Source organism: Acanthochromis polyacanthus, chromosome 18 (genome assembly GCF_021347895.1).
Source record: "Acanthochromis polyacanthus isolate Apoly-LR-REF ecotype Palm Island chromosome 18, KAUST_Apoly_ChrSc, whole genome shotgun sequence".
Classification (NCBI taxonomy): domain Eukaryota; kingdom Metazoa; phylum Chordata; class Actinopteri; family Pomacentridae; genus Acanthochromis; species Acanthochromis polyacanthus.
The window spans coordinates 30,663,356-30,677,137 of NC_067130.1; the positions used below are offsets into that span (position 1 = coordinate 30,663,356).

Genomic DNA, 13,782 nt, shown 5'->3' on the forward strand with positions numbered 1-13,782 from the left:
AGGAAGTACAAATAAATAAACAGCGGGAGACACAATAAAATTTAGAAGACATAGAGAAGGAAAACACACCAAAAGGAATCAAATTTAAGGATAAAATCATTCTGATTCTGAAAAACAAAAACAAAAAAACAACCAAAACCCAAAGACACCGTGTAGATTAGACTTTTACTTTCAGACTGTTAAACACAAAACCAGACCAAGTCACCAACACCAACTGACACAACTAGTTTGACGACTTAAAAGACATCAGCTGAGATTTCCTGTTTGGATGTGATTCATTTCTTTGGAATGAAAACATCCCTGAGTTACAGGTAAAGTAAAGGCATTTATCAGAAGAGGTCAGCTGAAGCTCCACCCCTCACCTGGATCACCTGAGACAAACCAGCAAACACTTTGTGATTCTTCCTCAGACCATCAGAGCTGCAGCTGCCTCACACTGAATCCAGCTACAACACTGCTGCTTCCAGCTGCTGAAACTCCACAAACTGAAGGTGAGTCTGAGCAAAAACACCACTCAGAGTCAGAGCAGGTTTCACTGAACTTAGAGACTCACTGGACTCTGTGTCTGCTGTGTTTTCAGCTTCACTCACACAATAAATGGCTTCCACATCAGAGGAGAATCTCTACTGTCCCATCTGTCACGACATCTTCACAGAGCCTGTTGTTCTGTCATGTAGCCACAGCTTCTGTAGAGACTGTCTGAAGACCTGGTGGAGACAGAAACCAACACACGACTGTCCAGTTTGTAAGAGGAGGTCTTCAAGAGAAGAAGCACCTGTTAGTTTGGTTTTGAAGAATCTGTGTGAGTCCTTCCTCCAGCAGAGAGCTCAGAGATCTTCAGAGTGTCTCTGCAGTTTGCACTCTGAGAAACTCAAACTCTTCTGTCTGGACCACCAGCAGCCAGTGTGTCTCGTCTGCAGAGATTCAGAAATACACTCCAACCACAGATTCAGGCCCATCAGTGAAGCTGCAAAACAACACAAGGAGGAACTTCAGGAAACTCTGAAGCCCTTAAAGGAGAAGCTGAAGGTTTCTGAACAAGTCAAAGTGAAGTTTGATCAAACAGCAGAACACATTAAGGTCCAGGCCCGACACACAGAGAGGCAGATTAAGGAGCAGTTTGAGAAGCTTCACCAGTTTCTGATAAAGGAGGAGGAGGCCAGGATGGCTGCACTGAGGGAGGAAGAGGAGCAGAAGACTGGGATGATGAAGGAGAAGATGGAGGCTCTGAGCAGAGAGATAGCAGATCTTTCAGACACAGTCAGAGCCACAGAGGAGCAGCTGAGAGCTGAAGACGTCTCATTCCTGCTGAACTACAAGACTGCAGCAGAAAGAGTCCAGAGCTGCCTCCTGATGGAGGATCCACAGCTTCACCCAGGAGCTCTGATAGACCAGGCCAAACATGTGGGCAACCTGAGCTTCAACATCTGGAACAACATGAAGGACATGGTCTCCTACACTCCTCTCATTCTGGACCCAAACACTGCACATCCAAAACTCATCCTGTCTGATGATCTGACCAGTGTGGGATATGGCGATGAACAGCAGCTTCCTGATAATCCAGAGAGGTTTTATCCTGGTGTCTTTGTTCTGAGCTCTGAAGGCTTCAACTCAGGGACTCACAGCTGGGATGTCGACATCGGAGACAGTTCATTGTGGGCACTAGGTGTTTTACAAGAGTCTGTCCAGAGGAAGGCAAAGATAGAGTCTGGATCATGGAGAATAGCGTTCTATGAAGGTAAATACTCTTCAGGGTCACCGTCAGCTCCCCCCACTTATCTCTCAGTCCAGAAAAAGGTCCAGAGGATCAGAGTGAATCTGGACTGTAACAGAGGAAAACTGTCGTTCTCTGATCTTGATACTAAAACACACATACACACCTTCAATCACACTTTCACTGAGAGGATGTTTCCGTACATAAACACCAAGAAGACAGTGAAGATTTTACCAGTAAAAGTCTCTGTGGCAGTAGAACAGATCAGTTAGAGATCAAGAGGATCAATAGATTCAAAATGTTTCTCTGTCTCACTTCTTTCTGCAAACACAATATTTTACCTTCATAGTGTGAATATTTTCAGAATTGGGGGGAACTTTGTCAGATTTTGTTGATTTTTATATAGAATGACCACAAATAGTCCAACAAACTGTTCTACAAATCTTATAAAGTTTCCCATCAGTAATTATTAATCTTCTGTTGCATTTATGACAAGTTCTCAATGTTTAAATTCAGTTTTATTGAAAGTCAATAAAAACATTTTCTGTTCAAGGTGGACGTCTTGTTTTGAGGTTGATGTCTTGGTTTTAACGTCGACATGTTGCTTTTAAGATGGACGTTTTGGTTTCCAGGTGGACGTCTTGGTTCAAGGTCAACATCTGGGTTTAAGGTAGATGTCATGGTTTCAGGTTGGCATCTAGATTTTAAGGGGGACATCACGTTTAAGATGGACGTCTGCATTTTAAGGTGGACACCTGGGTGTTCCGTTGTTTTTGTAATGCTGCAGATTGAAGAGCTGAACCTGTCTTTAATGATGTATCTCATGTAACCTGCTCTTTCTGTGGAGTTCTGGACAACGGTGTGTGTCAGATAATAAAAGGTGATGAAGAAAAGACTTCAGATGAGCTGTCATCTTGTTTTCGCATCAGTTTCACATCTTATTTCGTTGATTTTGATTTACAAAGAAAACAGAAAAAAGTCTCAAATCTATTGCTCATGATAATCACTTGTATTTACAGGGAGGAAACAGAATTCTGTGAAGTATGCTACACTTTCAAAGTAAAAGCTCAGAGACATTGAAGAGAAAAGTTTATTTTTATTGCACAGTTCACACACAAGGCAATTCAAAGTGATTTACAACGGTAAAGATATGAATTACAAAGATGATTTCAAAGGTAGACATTAAAAGCATGCATTGAAATTATAGAAAAAAACATAATTTAAGCAATAAAATCAATATGAAATTTTATGATCATAAAAACAAAGTAATTAAAACTAAGACAAAAAGAGAGATTAAAAAAGTATTTAAAAGTGACAATGCAGTGATGGTTTTAAGACAGTCATTAATCATAGACAACAGTAAATAAATAAATAAGTCGTTATTCTTGATTTAAAAGAGCGGAGAGTTTCAGCAGACCTGCAGTTTTCTGGAAGTTTGTTCCAGATGTGAAAAGAACTGATTGGTGTTTGAGACGTGAAAATGAACTCGAAAGTGAAGTAAATTATACGTCGTGTATAGCTGTAGCAGAATATGTCAACTGGCAGAAGCTGCACTGGAAAATTAAAGGTTTCTTCTGAAGTTTTTGAGCTCTTATTTTAGTGCAGTGATTATTTTTAGTACCAAACATGTTAACATATTATAAACAACACATATTGTGCTGTATGTGCGTTGCATAGATAAGTATAACTATGTGCATAATATCAAGAAAACTGAGATTTAATGAGTAAAATTAGTAAAATACAGTCTAAATGTAGATGTACAGAGTCTATTAGGCCTACACTTAAATCAACGAAAAAATAGAATTAAAATCCAGGAACTCCTTTTCTATTATCAGAAGTTCCTCCAGCAACAAAATATTTCACATATTTTACTGCTTCACTGTTGCTCCTTTTCAGCCAACCAATCATATTTAAATGGGGCAGGACTTGTCACCATGGTAACCCAGAAAACACAGCAGAAGCTTGAAAGATCTCGTAAAAATTAGCTGTTTTTCTTTTAACCCAAACCGTGACACCTTTCTGAACATTAGCCAAACTTCTCACATCCAAAGTGTTCAACAAAATGTGTTATTTTCCAAAACTGAACCTTGTAGTTTTGGTGGCTAAACTGAACCACAAAGTGAGTGAAGAGACGATGGAAAACCAAACTGAATTCTGAGAATGGGACTCAGACCTTTGTTTTCTAGGTGACAGTGTGGTTGCTGGTTTATGCCTCCTTATTTGAACTTATCAGGTTTGACAGATCTGAAATGAAACCTCACCTCAAAGTTTTTGTACCTAAACTGAACCAAAAATTTAGTGTAAACGGGAAAACGGTCTGCCTTCCCACATCACAGGTTACACATTATGCTTACTTCTAAACAAAACTGCAATCCCATCAAAATGTAATTCAGAATGCCGTCCAGTTGTGGAGAAACTTAATTTGTGAAGACTGGTTTTGTTTTCTCCCTTGGGGGATGTGAAAGGAAACTAAAACAGATGCAAAAGTAGACGAGGACCAGAAGAACCAGGCAGGAGAATTGGACTGACCAGAGACAGTGGAAGACGTAGATCTATAAACACAGATAACTAGTTAAGGAGACAAGACTGAAGTGATGGAAAATGGAAAGTAACGGACAAAAAGGGAAAGTAAAAACACAGGCAACGCACAAAGGTACTTTCAAAATAAAACAGGAAGGAACAGAAAGTGGCTGTAGGAAGTACAAATAAATGAACAGAGGGAGATATAACCATAAAATTCAGAAGACATGGAGATGAAAAACACATTTCTAAGCTTAGCAACAAAATCTTTCTGCTTCTTCAGGAAAAATAGAAAAAACAACCAAAACCCAAAGACACCGTGTAGATCAGACCTTTACTTTCAGACTGTTGAACACAAAACCAGAACAAGTCTCCATCACCAACCGACACACGCTTGACAACTTAGTGGCATCAGCTGAGATTTCCTGTTGAGACATGATTCATTTCGTTGAAGTGAAGACATTCCAGAGTTACAGTTGAAGCAAAGCAAACGGTCTGTTGAAGCTCCGCCCCTCACCTGGCTCACCTGAGACAAACCAGCAAACACTTTGTGATTCTTCCTCAGACCATCAGAGCTGCAGCTGCCTCACACTGAATCCAGCTACAACACTGCTGCTTCCAGCTGATGAAACTCCACAAACTGAAGGTGAGTCTGATCAAAAACACCACTCAGAGTCAGAGCAGGTTTCACTCAACTTAGAGACTCACTGGACTCTGTGTCTGCTGTGTTTTCAGCTTCAGTCACACAATAAATGGCTTCCACATCAGAGGAGGATCTCTGCTGTCCCATCTGTCACGACATCTTCACAGAGCCTGCTGTTCTGTCATGTAGCCACAGCTTCTGTAGAGACTGTCTGAAGACCTGGTGGAGACAGAAACCAACACACGACTGTCCAGTTTGTAGTACAAGATGTTCAAGAGAAGAACCGCCTGTTAGTTTGGTTTTAAAGAATCTGTGTGAGTCCTTCCGGCAGCAGAGAGCTCAGAGATCTTCAGAGTCTCTCTGCAGTTTGCACTCTGAGAAACTCAAACTCTTCTGTCTGGACCACCAGCAGCCAGTGTGTGTCGTCTGCAGAGATTCAGAAATACACTCCAACCACAGATTCAGGCCCATCAATGAAGCTGTAAATAAACACAAGAAGGAACTTCAGGAAACTCTGAAGCCCTTAAAGTGGAAGCTGAAGGTTTCTGAAAAAGTCAAAGTGAAGTTTGATCAAACAGCAGAACACATTAAGGTCCAGGCCCGACACACAGAGAGGCAGATTAAGGAGCAGTTTGAGAAGCTTCACCAGTTTCTGATAAAGGAGGAGGAGGCCAGGATGGCTGCACTGAGGGAGGAAGAGGAGCAGAAGACTGGGATGATGAAGGAGAAGATGGAGGCTCTGAGCAGAGAGATAGCAGATCTTTCAGACACAGTCAGAGCCACAGAGGAGCAGCTGAGAGCTGAAGACGTCTCATTCCTGCTGAACTACAAGACTGCAGCAGAAAGAGTCCAGAGCTGCCTCCTGATGGAGGATCCACAGCTTCACCCAGGAGCTCTGATAGACCAGGCCAAACATGTGGGCAACCTGAGCTTCAACATCTGGAACAACATGAAGGACATGGTCTCCTACACTCCTCTCATTCTGGACCCAAACACTGCAAGTCCGTACCTCATCCTGTCTGATGATCTGACCAGTGTCACAAGAGGAGATAAACAGCAGCTTCCTGATAATCCAGAGAGGTTTCATCCTTCTGTCTGTGTTCTGAACTCTGAAGGCTTCAACTCAGGGACTCAAAGCTGGGATGTCAACATTGGAGACAGTTCATGGTGGTCACTCGGTGTTTTTCAAGAGTCTGTCCACAGGAAGGCAAAGATAGAGTCTGGATTATGGAGAATAGCGTTCTATGAAGGTAAATACTCTTCATGGTCACCACCAGCTCCCCCCACTGATCTCTCAGTCCAGAAGAAGCTCCAGAGGATCAGAGTGAATCTTGACTGTAACAGAGGAAAACTGTCATTCTCTGATCTTGATACTAAAACACACATACACACCTTCAATCACACTTTCACTGAGAGGATGTTTCCGTACATGAACACCATGAGTACACTGAAGATTTTACCAGTAAAAGTCTCTGTGGCAGTAGAACAGATCAGTTAGAGATCAACAGGATCAATAGATTCAAAATGTTTCTCTGTCTCACTTCTTTCTGCAAACACAATATTTTACCTTCATAGTGTGAATATTTTCAGAATTGGGGGGAACTTTGTCAGATTTTGTTGATTTTTGTATAGAATGACCACAAATAGTCCAACAAACTGTTCTACAAATCTTATAAAGTTTCCCATCAGTAATTATTAATCTTCTGTTGCATTTATGACAAGTTCTCAATGTTTAAATTCAGTTTTATTGAAATTCTTGAGTCAATAAAACGTATTCTGTTTAAGGTGGACGTCTTGTTTTGAGGTTGATGTCTTGGTTTTAACGTCGACATGTTGCTTTTAAGATGGACGTTTTGGTTTCCAGGTGGACGTCTTGGTTCAAGGTCAACATCTGGGTTTAAGGTAGATGTCATGGTTTCAGGTTGGCATCTAGATTTTAAGGGGGACATCACGTTTAAGATGGACGTCTGCATTTTAAGGTGGACACCTGGGTGTTCCGTTGTTTTTGTAATGCTACAGATTGAAGAGCTGAACCTGTCTTTAATGATGTATCTCATGTAACCTGCTCTTTCTGTGGAGTTCTGGACAACGGTGTGTGTCAGATAATAAAAGGTGATGAAGAAAAGACTTCAGATGAGCTGTCGTCTTGTTTTCGCATCAGTTTCACATCTTATTTCGTTGATTTTGATCTACAAAGAAAACAGAAAAAAGTCTCAAATCTATTGCTCATGATAATCACTTGTATTTACAGGGAGGAAACAGAATTCTGTGAAGTATGCTACACTTTCAAAGTAAAAGCTCAGAGACATTGAAGAGAAGATAAGTTTATTTTTATTGCACAGTTCACACACAAGGCAATTCAAAGTGATTTACAACGGTAAAGATGTGAATTCCAAAGATGATTTCAAAGGTAGACATTAAAAGCATGCATTGAAATTATAGAAAAAAACATAATTTAAGCAATAAAATCAATATGAAATTTTATGATCATAAAAACAAAGTAATTAAAACTAAGACAAAAAGAGAGATTAAAAAAGTATTTAAAAGTGACAATGCAGTGATGGTATTAAGACAGTCATTAATCATAGGCAACAGTAAATAAATAAATAAGTCGTTATTCTTGATTTAAAAGAGCGGAGAGTTTCAGCAGACCTGCAGTTTTCTGGAAGTTTGTTCCAGATGTGAAAAGAACTGATTGGTGTTTGAGACGTGAAAATGAACTCGAAAGTGAAGTAAATTATACGTCGTGTATAGCTGTAGCAGAATATGTCAACTGGCAGAAGCTGCACTGGAAAATTAAAGGTTTCTTCTGAAGTTTTTGAGCTCTTATTTTAGTGCAGTGATTATTTTTAGTACCAAACATGTTAACATATTATAAACAACACATATTGTGCTGTATGTGCGTTGCATAGATAAGTATAACTATGTGCATAATATCAAGAAAACTGAGATTTAATGAGTAAAATTAGTAAAATACAGTCTAAATGTAGATGTACAGAGTCTATTAGGCCTACACTTAAATCAACGAAAAAAATAGAATTAAAATCCACGATCTCCGTTTCCATTATCAGAAGTTCCTCCAGCAACAAAATATTTCACATATTTTACTGCTTCACTGTTGCTCCTTTTCAGCCAACCAATCATATTTAAATGGGGCAGGACTTGTCACCATGGTAACCCAGAAAACACAGCAGAAGCTTGAAAGATCTCGTAAAAATTAGCTGTTTTTCTTTTAACCCAAACCGTGACACCTTTCTGAACATTAGCCAAACTTCTCACATCCAAAGTGTTCAACAAAATGTGTTATTTTCCAAAACTGAACCTCGTAGTTTTGGTGGCTAAACTGAACCACAAAGTGAGTGAAGAGGCGATGGAAAACCAAACTGAATTCTGAGACTGGGACTCAGACCTTTGTTTTCTTGGTGACAGTGTGGTTGCTGGTTTATGCCTCCTTATTTGAACTTATCAGGTTTGACAGATCTGAAATGAAACCTCACCTCTAAATTTTTGTACCTAAACTGAACCAAAAATTTAGTGTAAACGGGAAAACGGTCTGCCTTCCCACATCACAGGTTACACATTATGCTTACTTCTAAACAAAACTGCAATCCCATCAAAATGTAATTCAGAATGCCGTCCAGTTGTGGAGAAACTTAATTTGTGAAGACTGGTTTTGTTTTCTCCCTTGGGGGATGTGAAAGGAAACTAAAACAGATGCAAAAGTAGACGAGGAACAGGAGAACCAGGAAGGAGAATTGGACTGACCAGAGACAGTGGAAGACGTAGATCTATAAACACAGATAACTAGTTAAGGAGACAAGACTGAAGTGATGGAAAATGGAAAGTAACGGACAAAAAGGGAAAGTAAAAACACAGGCAACGCACAAAGGTACTTTCAAAATAAAACTGGAAGGAACAGAAAGTGGCTGTAGGAAGTACAAATAAATGAACAGAAGGAGATATAACCATAAAATTCAGAAGACATGGAGAAGAAAAACACATTTCTAAGCTTAGCAACAAAATCTTTCTGCTTCTTCAGGAAAAATAGAAAAAACAACCAAAACCCAAAGACACCGTGGAGATCAGACCTTTACTTTCAGACTGTTGAACACAAAACCAGAACAAGTCTCCATCACCAACCAACACGCGCTTGACAACTTAGTGGCATCAGCTGAGATTTCCTGTTGAGACATGATTTATTTCGTTGAAGTGAAGACATTCCAGAGATACAGGCGAAGCAAAGCAAACGGTCTGTTGAAGCTCCGCCCCTCACCTGGCTCACCTGAGACAAACCAGCAAACACTTTGTGATTCTTCCTCAGACCATCAGAGCTGCAGCTGCCTCACACTGAATCCAGCTACAACACTGCTGCTTCCAGCTGATGAAACTCCACAAACTGAAGGTGAGTCTGATCAAAAACACCACTCAGAGTCAGAGCAGGTTTCACTCAACTTAGAGACTCACTGGACTCTGTGTCTGCTGTGTTTTCAGCTTCACTCACACAATAAATGGATTCCACATCAGAGGAGGATCTCTGCTGTCCCATCTGTCACGACATCTTCACAGAGCCTGCTGTTCTGTCATGTAGCCACAGCTTCTGTAGAGACTGTCTGAAGACCTGGTGGAGACAGAAACCAACACACGACTGTCCAGTTTGTAGTACAAGATGTTCAAGAGAAGAACCGCCTGTTAGTTTGGTTTTGAAGAATCTGTGTGAGTCCTTCCGGCAGCAGAGAGCTCAGAGATCTTCAGAGTCTCTCTGCAGTTTGCACTCTGAGAAACTCAAACTCTTCTGTCTGGACCACCAGCAGCCAGTGTGTCTCATCTGCAGAGATTCAGAACTACACTCCAACCACAGATTCAGGCCCATCAATGAAGCTGTAAAAAAACACAAGAAGGAACTTCAGGAAACTCTGAAGCCCTTAAAGGAGAAGCTGAAGGTTTCTGAAAAAGTCAAAGTGAAGTTTGATCAAACAGCAGAACACATTAAGGTCCAGGCCCGACACACAGAGAGGCAGATTAAGGAGCAGTTTGAGAAGCTTCACCAGTTTCTGATAAAGGAGGAGGAGGCCAGGATGGCTGCACTGAGGGAGGAAGAGGAGCAGAAGACTGGGATGATGAAGGAGAAGATGGAGGCTCTGAGCAGAGAGATAGCAGATCTTTCAGACACAGTCAGAGCCACAGAGGAGCAGCTGAGAGCTGAAGACGTCTCATTCCTGCTGAACTACAAGACTGCAGCAGAGAGAGTCCAGAGCTGCCTCCTGATGGAGGATCCACAGCTTCACCCAGGAGCTCTGATAGACCAGGCCAAACATGTGGGCAACCTGAGCTTCAACATCTGGAACAACATGAAGGACATGGTCTCCTACACTCCTCTCATTCTGGACCCAAACACTGCAAGTCCGTACCTCATCCTGTCTGATGATCTGACCAGTGTCACAAGAGGAGATAAACAGCAGCTTCCTGATAATCCAGAGAGGTTTGATTTTTTCATCAGTGTTCTGAGCTCTGAAGGCTTCAACTCAGGGACTCACAGCTGGGATGTCGACATCGGAGACAGTTCAAAGTGGTCACTAGGTGTTTTTCAAGAGTCTGTCGAGAGGAAGGCAATGATAGAGTCTGGATTATGGAGAATAATTTACCATGTAGGTAAATACTATTCAGACTCACCACCAGCTCCCCCCACTGATCTCTCAGTCCAGAAAAAGCTCCAGAGGATCAGAGTGAATCTGGACTGTAACAGAGGAAAACTGTCGTTCTCTGATCTTGATACTAAAACACACATACACACCTTCAATCACACTTTCACTGAGAGGATGTTTCCGATCATGAGCACCATGAAAACAGTGAAGATTTTACCAGTAAAAGTCTCTGTGGCAGTAGAACAGATCAGTTAGAGATCAAGAGGATCAATAGATTCAAAATGTTTCTCTGTTTTACTTCTTTCTGTAAAAACAATATTTTACCTTCATAGTGTGAATATTTTCAGAATTGAAGGGAACTTTGTCAGATTTTGTTGATTTTTATATAGAATGACCACAAATAGTCCAACAAACTGTTCTACAAATCTTATAAAGTTTCCCATCAGTAATTATTAATCTTCTGTTGCATTTATGACAAGTTCTCAATGTTTAAATTCAGTTTTATTGAAATTCTTGAGTCAATAAAAACGTATTCTGTTTAAGGTGGACGTCTTGTTTTGAGGTTGATGTCTGGGTTTTAACGTCGACATGTTGCTTTTAAGATGGACGTTTTGGTTTCCAGGTGGACGTCTTGGTTCAAGGTCAACATCTGGGTTTAAGGTGGATGTCATTGTTTCAGGTTGGCATCTAGATTTTAAGGGGGACATCATGTTTAAGATGGACGTCTGCATTTTAAGGTGGACACCTGGGTGTTCTGTTTTTTTTGTAATGCTGCAGATTGAAGAGCTGAACCTGTCTTTAATGATGTATCTCATGTAACCTGCTCTTTCTGTGGAGTTCTGGACAACGGTGTGTGTCAGATAATAAAAGGTGATGAAGAAAAGACTTCAGATGAGCTGTCGTCTTGTTTTCGCATCAGGTTCACATCTTATTTCGTTGATTTTGATTTACAAAGAAAACAGAAAAAGTCTCAAATCTATTGCTCATGATAATCACTTGTATTTACAGGGAGGAAACAGAATTCTGTGAAGTATGCTACACTTTCAAAGTAAAAGCTCAGAGACATTGAAGAGAAGATAAGTTTATTTTTATTGCACAGTTCACACACAAGGCAATTCAAAGTGATTTACAACGGTAAAGATATGAATTCCAAAGATGATTTCAAAGGTAGACATTAAAAGCATGCATTAAAATCATAGAAAAAAACATAATTTAAGCAATAAAATCAATATGAAATTTTATGATCATAAAAACAAAGTAATTAAAACTAAGACAAAAAGAGAGATTAAAAAAGTATTTAAAAGTGACAATGCAGTGATGGTTTTAAGACAGTCATTAATCATAGACAACAGTAAATAAATAAATAAGTCGTTATTCTTGATTTAAAAGAGCGGAGAGTTTCAGCAGACCTGCAGTTTTCTGGAAGTTTGTTGCAGATGTGAAAAGAACTGATTGGTGTTTGAGACGTGAAAATGAACTCGAAAGTGAAGTAAATTATACGTCGTGTATAGCTGTAACAGAATAAGTCAACTGGCAGAAGCTGCACTGGAAAATTAAAGGTTTCTTCTAAAATTTTCGAGCTCTTATTTTAGTGCAGTGATTATTTTTAGTGCCAAACATGTTAACATATTATAAACAACACATATTGTGCTGTATGTGCGTTGCATAGATAAGTATTGCTATGTGCATAATATCAAGAAAACTGAGATTTAATGAGTAAAATTAGTAAATACAGTCTAAATGTAGATGTACAGAGTCTATTAGGCCTACACTTAAATCAACGAAAAAAGTAGAATTTAAATCCAGGAACTCCTTTTCTATTATCAGAAGTTCCTCCAGCAACAAAATATTTCACATATTTTACTGCTTCACTGTTGCTCCTTTTCAGCCAACCAATCATACTTAAATGGGGCAGGACTTGTCACCATGGTAACCCAGAAAACACAGCAGAAGCTTGAAAGATCTCGTAAAAATTAGCTGTTTTTCTTTTAACCCAAACCGTGACACCTTTCTGAACATTAGCCAAACTTCTCACATCCAAAGTGTTCAACAAAATGTGTTATTTTCCAAAACTGAACCTCGTAGTTTTGGTGGCTAAACTGAACCAAAAAGTGAGTGAAGAGACGATGGAAAACCAAACTGAATTCTGAGAATGGGACTCAGACCTTTGTTTTCTTGGTGACAGTGTGGTTGCTGGTTTATGCCTCCTTATTTGAACTTATCAGGTTTGACAGATCTGAAATTAACCTCACCTCTAAATTTTTGTACCTAAACTGAACCAAAAATTTAGTGTAAACGGGAAAACGGTCTGCCTTCCCACATCACAGGTTACACATTATGCTTACTTCTAAACAAAACTGCAATCCCATCAAAATGTAATTCAGAATGCCGTCCAGTTGTGGAGAAACTTAATTTTGTGGAGACTGGTTTTGTTTTCTCCCTTGGGGGATGTGAAAGGAAACTAAAACAGATGCAAAAGTAGACGAGGAACAGGAGAACCAGGCAGGAGAATTGGACTGACCAGAGACAGTGGAAGACGTAGATCTATAAACACAGATAACTAGTTAAGGAGACAAGACTGAAGTGATGGAAAATGGAAAGTAACGGACAAAAGGGAAAGTAAAAACACAGGCAACGCACAAAGGTACTTTCAAAATAAAACAGGAAGGAACAGAAAGTGGCTGTAGGAAGTACAAATAAATGAACAGAAGGAGATATAACCATAAAATTCAGAAGACATGGAGAAGAAAAACACATTTCTAAGCTTAGCAACAAAATCTTTCTGCTTCTTCAGGAAAAATAGAAAAAACAACCAAAACCCAAAGACACCGTGTAGATCAGACCTTTACTTTCAGACTGTTGAACACAAAACCAGAACAAGTCTCCATCACCAACCGACACGCGCTTGACAACTTAGTGGCATCAGCTGAGATTTCCTGTTGAGACATGATTCATTTCGTTGAAGTGAAGACATTCCAGAGATACAGGCGAAGCAAAGCAAACGGTCTGTTGAAGCTCCACCCCTCACCTGGCTCACCTGAGACAAACCAGCAAACACTTTGTGATTCTTCATCAGACCATCAGAGCTGCAGCTGCCTCACAGTGAATCCAGCTACAACTCTGCTGCTTCCAGCTGCTGAAACTCCACAAACTGAAGGTGAGTCTGATCAAAAACACCACTCAGAGTCAGAGCAGGTTTCACTGAACTTAGAGACTCACTGGACTCTGTGTCTGCTGTGTTTTCAGCTTCACTCACACAATAA

At 40.1% G+C, this 13,782-nt stretch overlaps 3 protein-coding genes across 3 annotated transcripts; all 3 read left to right on the plus strand.

Moving 5' to 3' along the window:
• The first annotated feature begins 597 nt into the window (after positions 1-597).
• LOC127530865 (nuclear factor 7, brain-like) lies at positions 598-2,117 on the plus strand. Its single transcript, XM_051938634.1, has one exon. It carries the CDS (start codon positions 598-600, stop codon positions 1,984-1,986), a length of 1,389 nt encoding a protein of 462 aa, XP_051794594.1. The 3' UTR covers positions 1,987-2,117.
• A 2,865-nt stretch (positions 2,118-4,982) lies between these two features.
• On the plus strand, positions 4,983-6,375 carry LOC127530866 (E3 ubiquitin-protein ligase TRIM35-like). The gene has a single exon (XM_051938635.1). The coding sequence runs from the start codon at positions 4,987-4,989 to the stop codon at positions 6,373-6,375; it is 1,389 nt and encodes a 462-aa protein (XP_051794595.1). The 5' UTR covers positions 4,983-4,986.
• Positions 6,376-9,385: 3,010 nt separating this feature from the next.
• LOC127530867 (nuclear factor 7, brain-like) lies at positions 9,386-10,774 on the plus strand. The gene has a single exon (XM_051938636.1). The coding sequence runs from the start codon at positions 9,386-9,388 to the stop codon at positions 10,772-10,774; it is 1,389 nt and encodes a 462-aa protein (XP_051794596.1).
• The last annotated feature ends 3,008 nt before the right edge of the window (positions 10,775-13,782 follow it).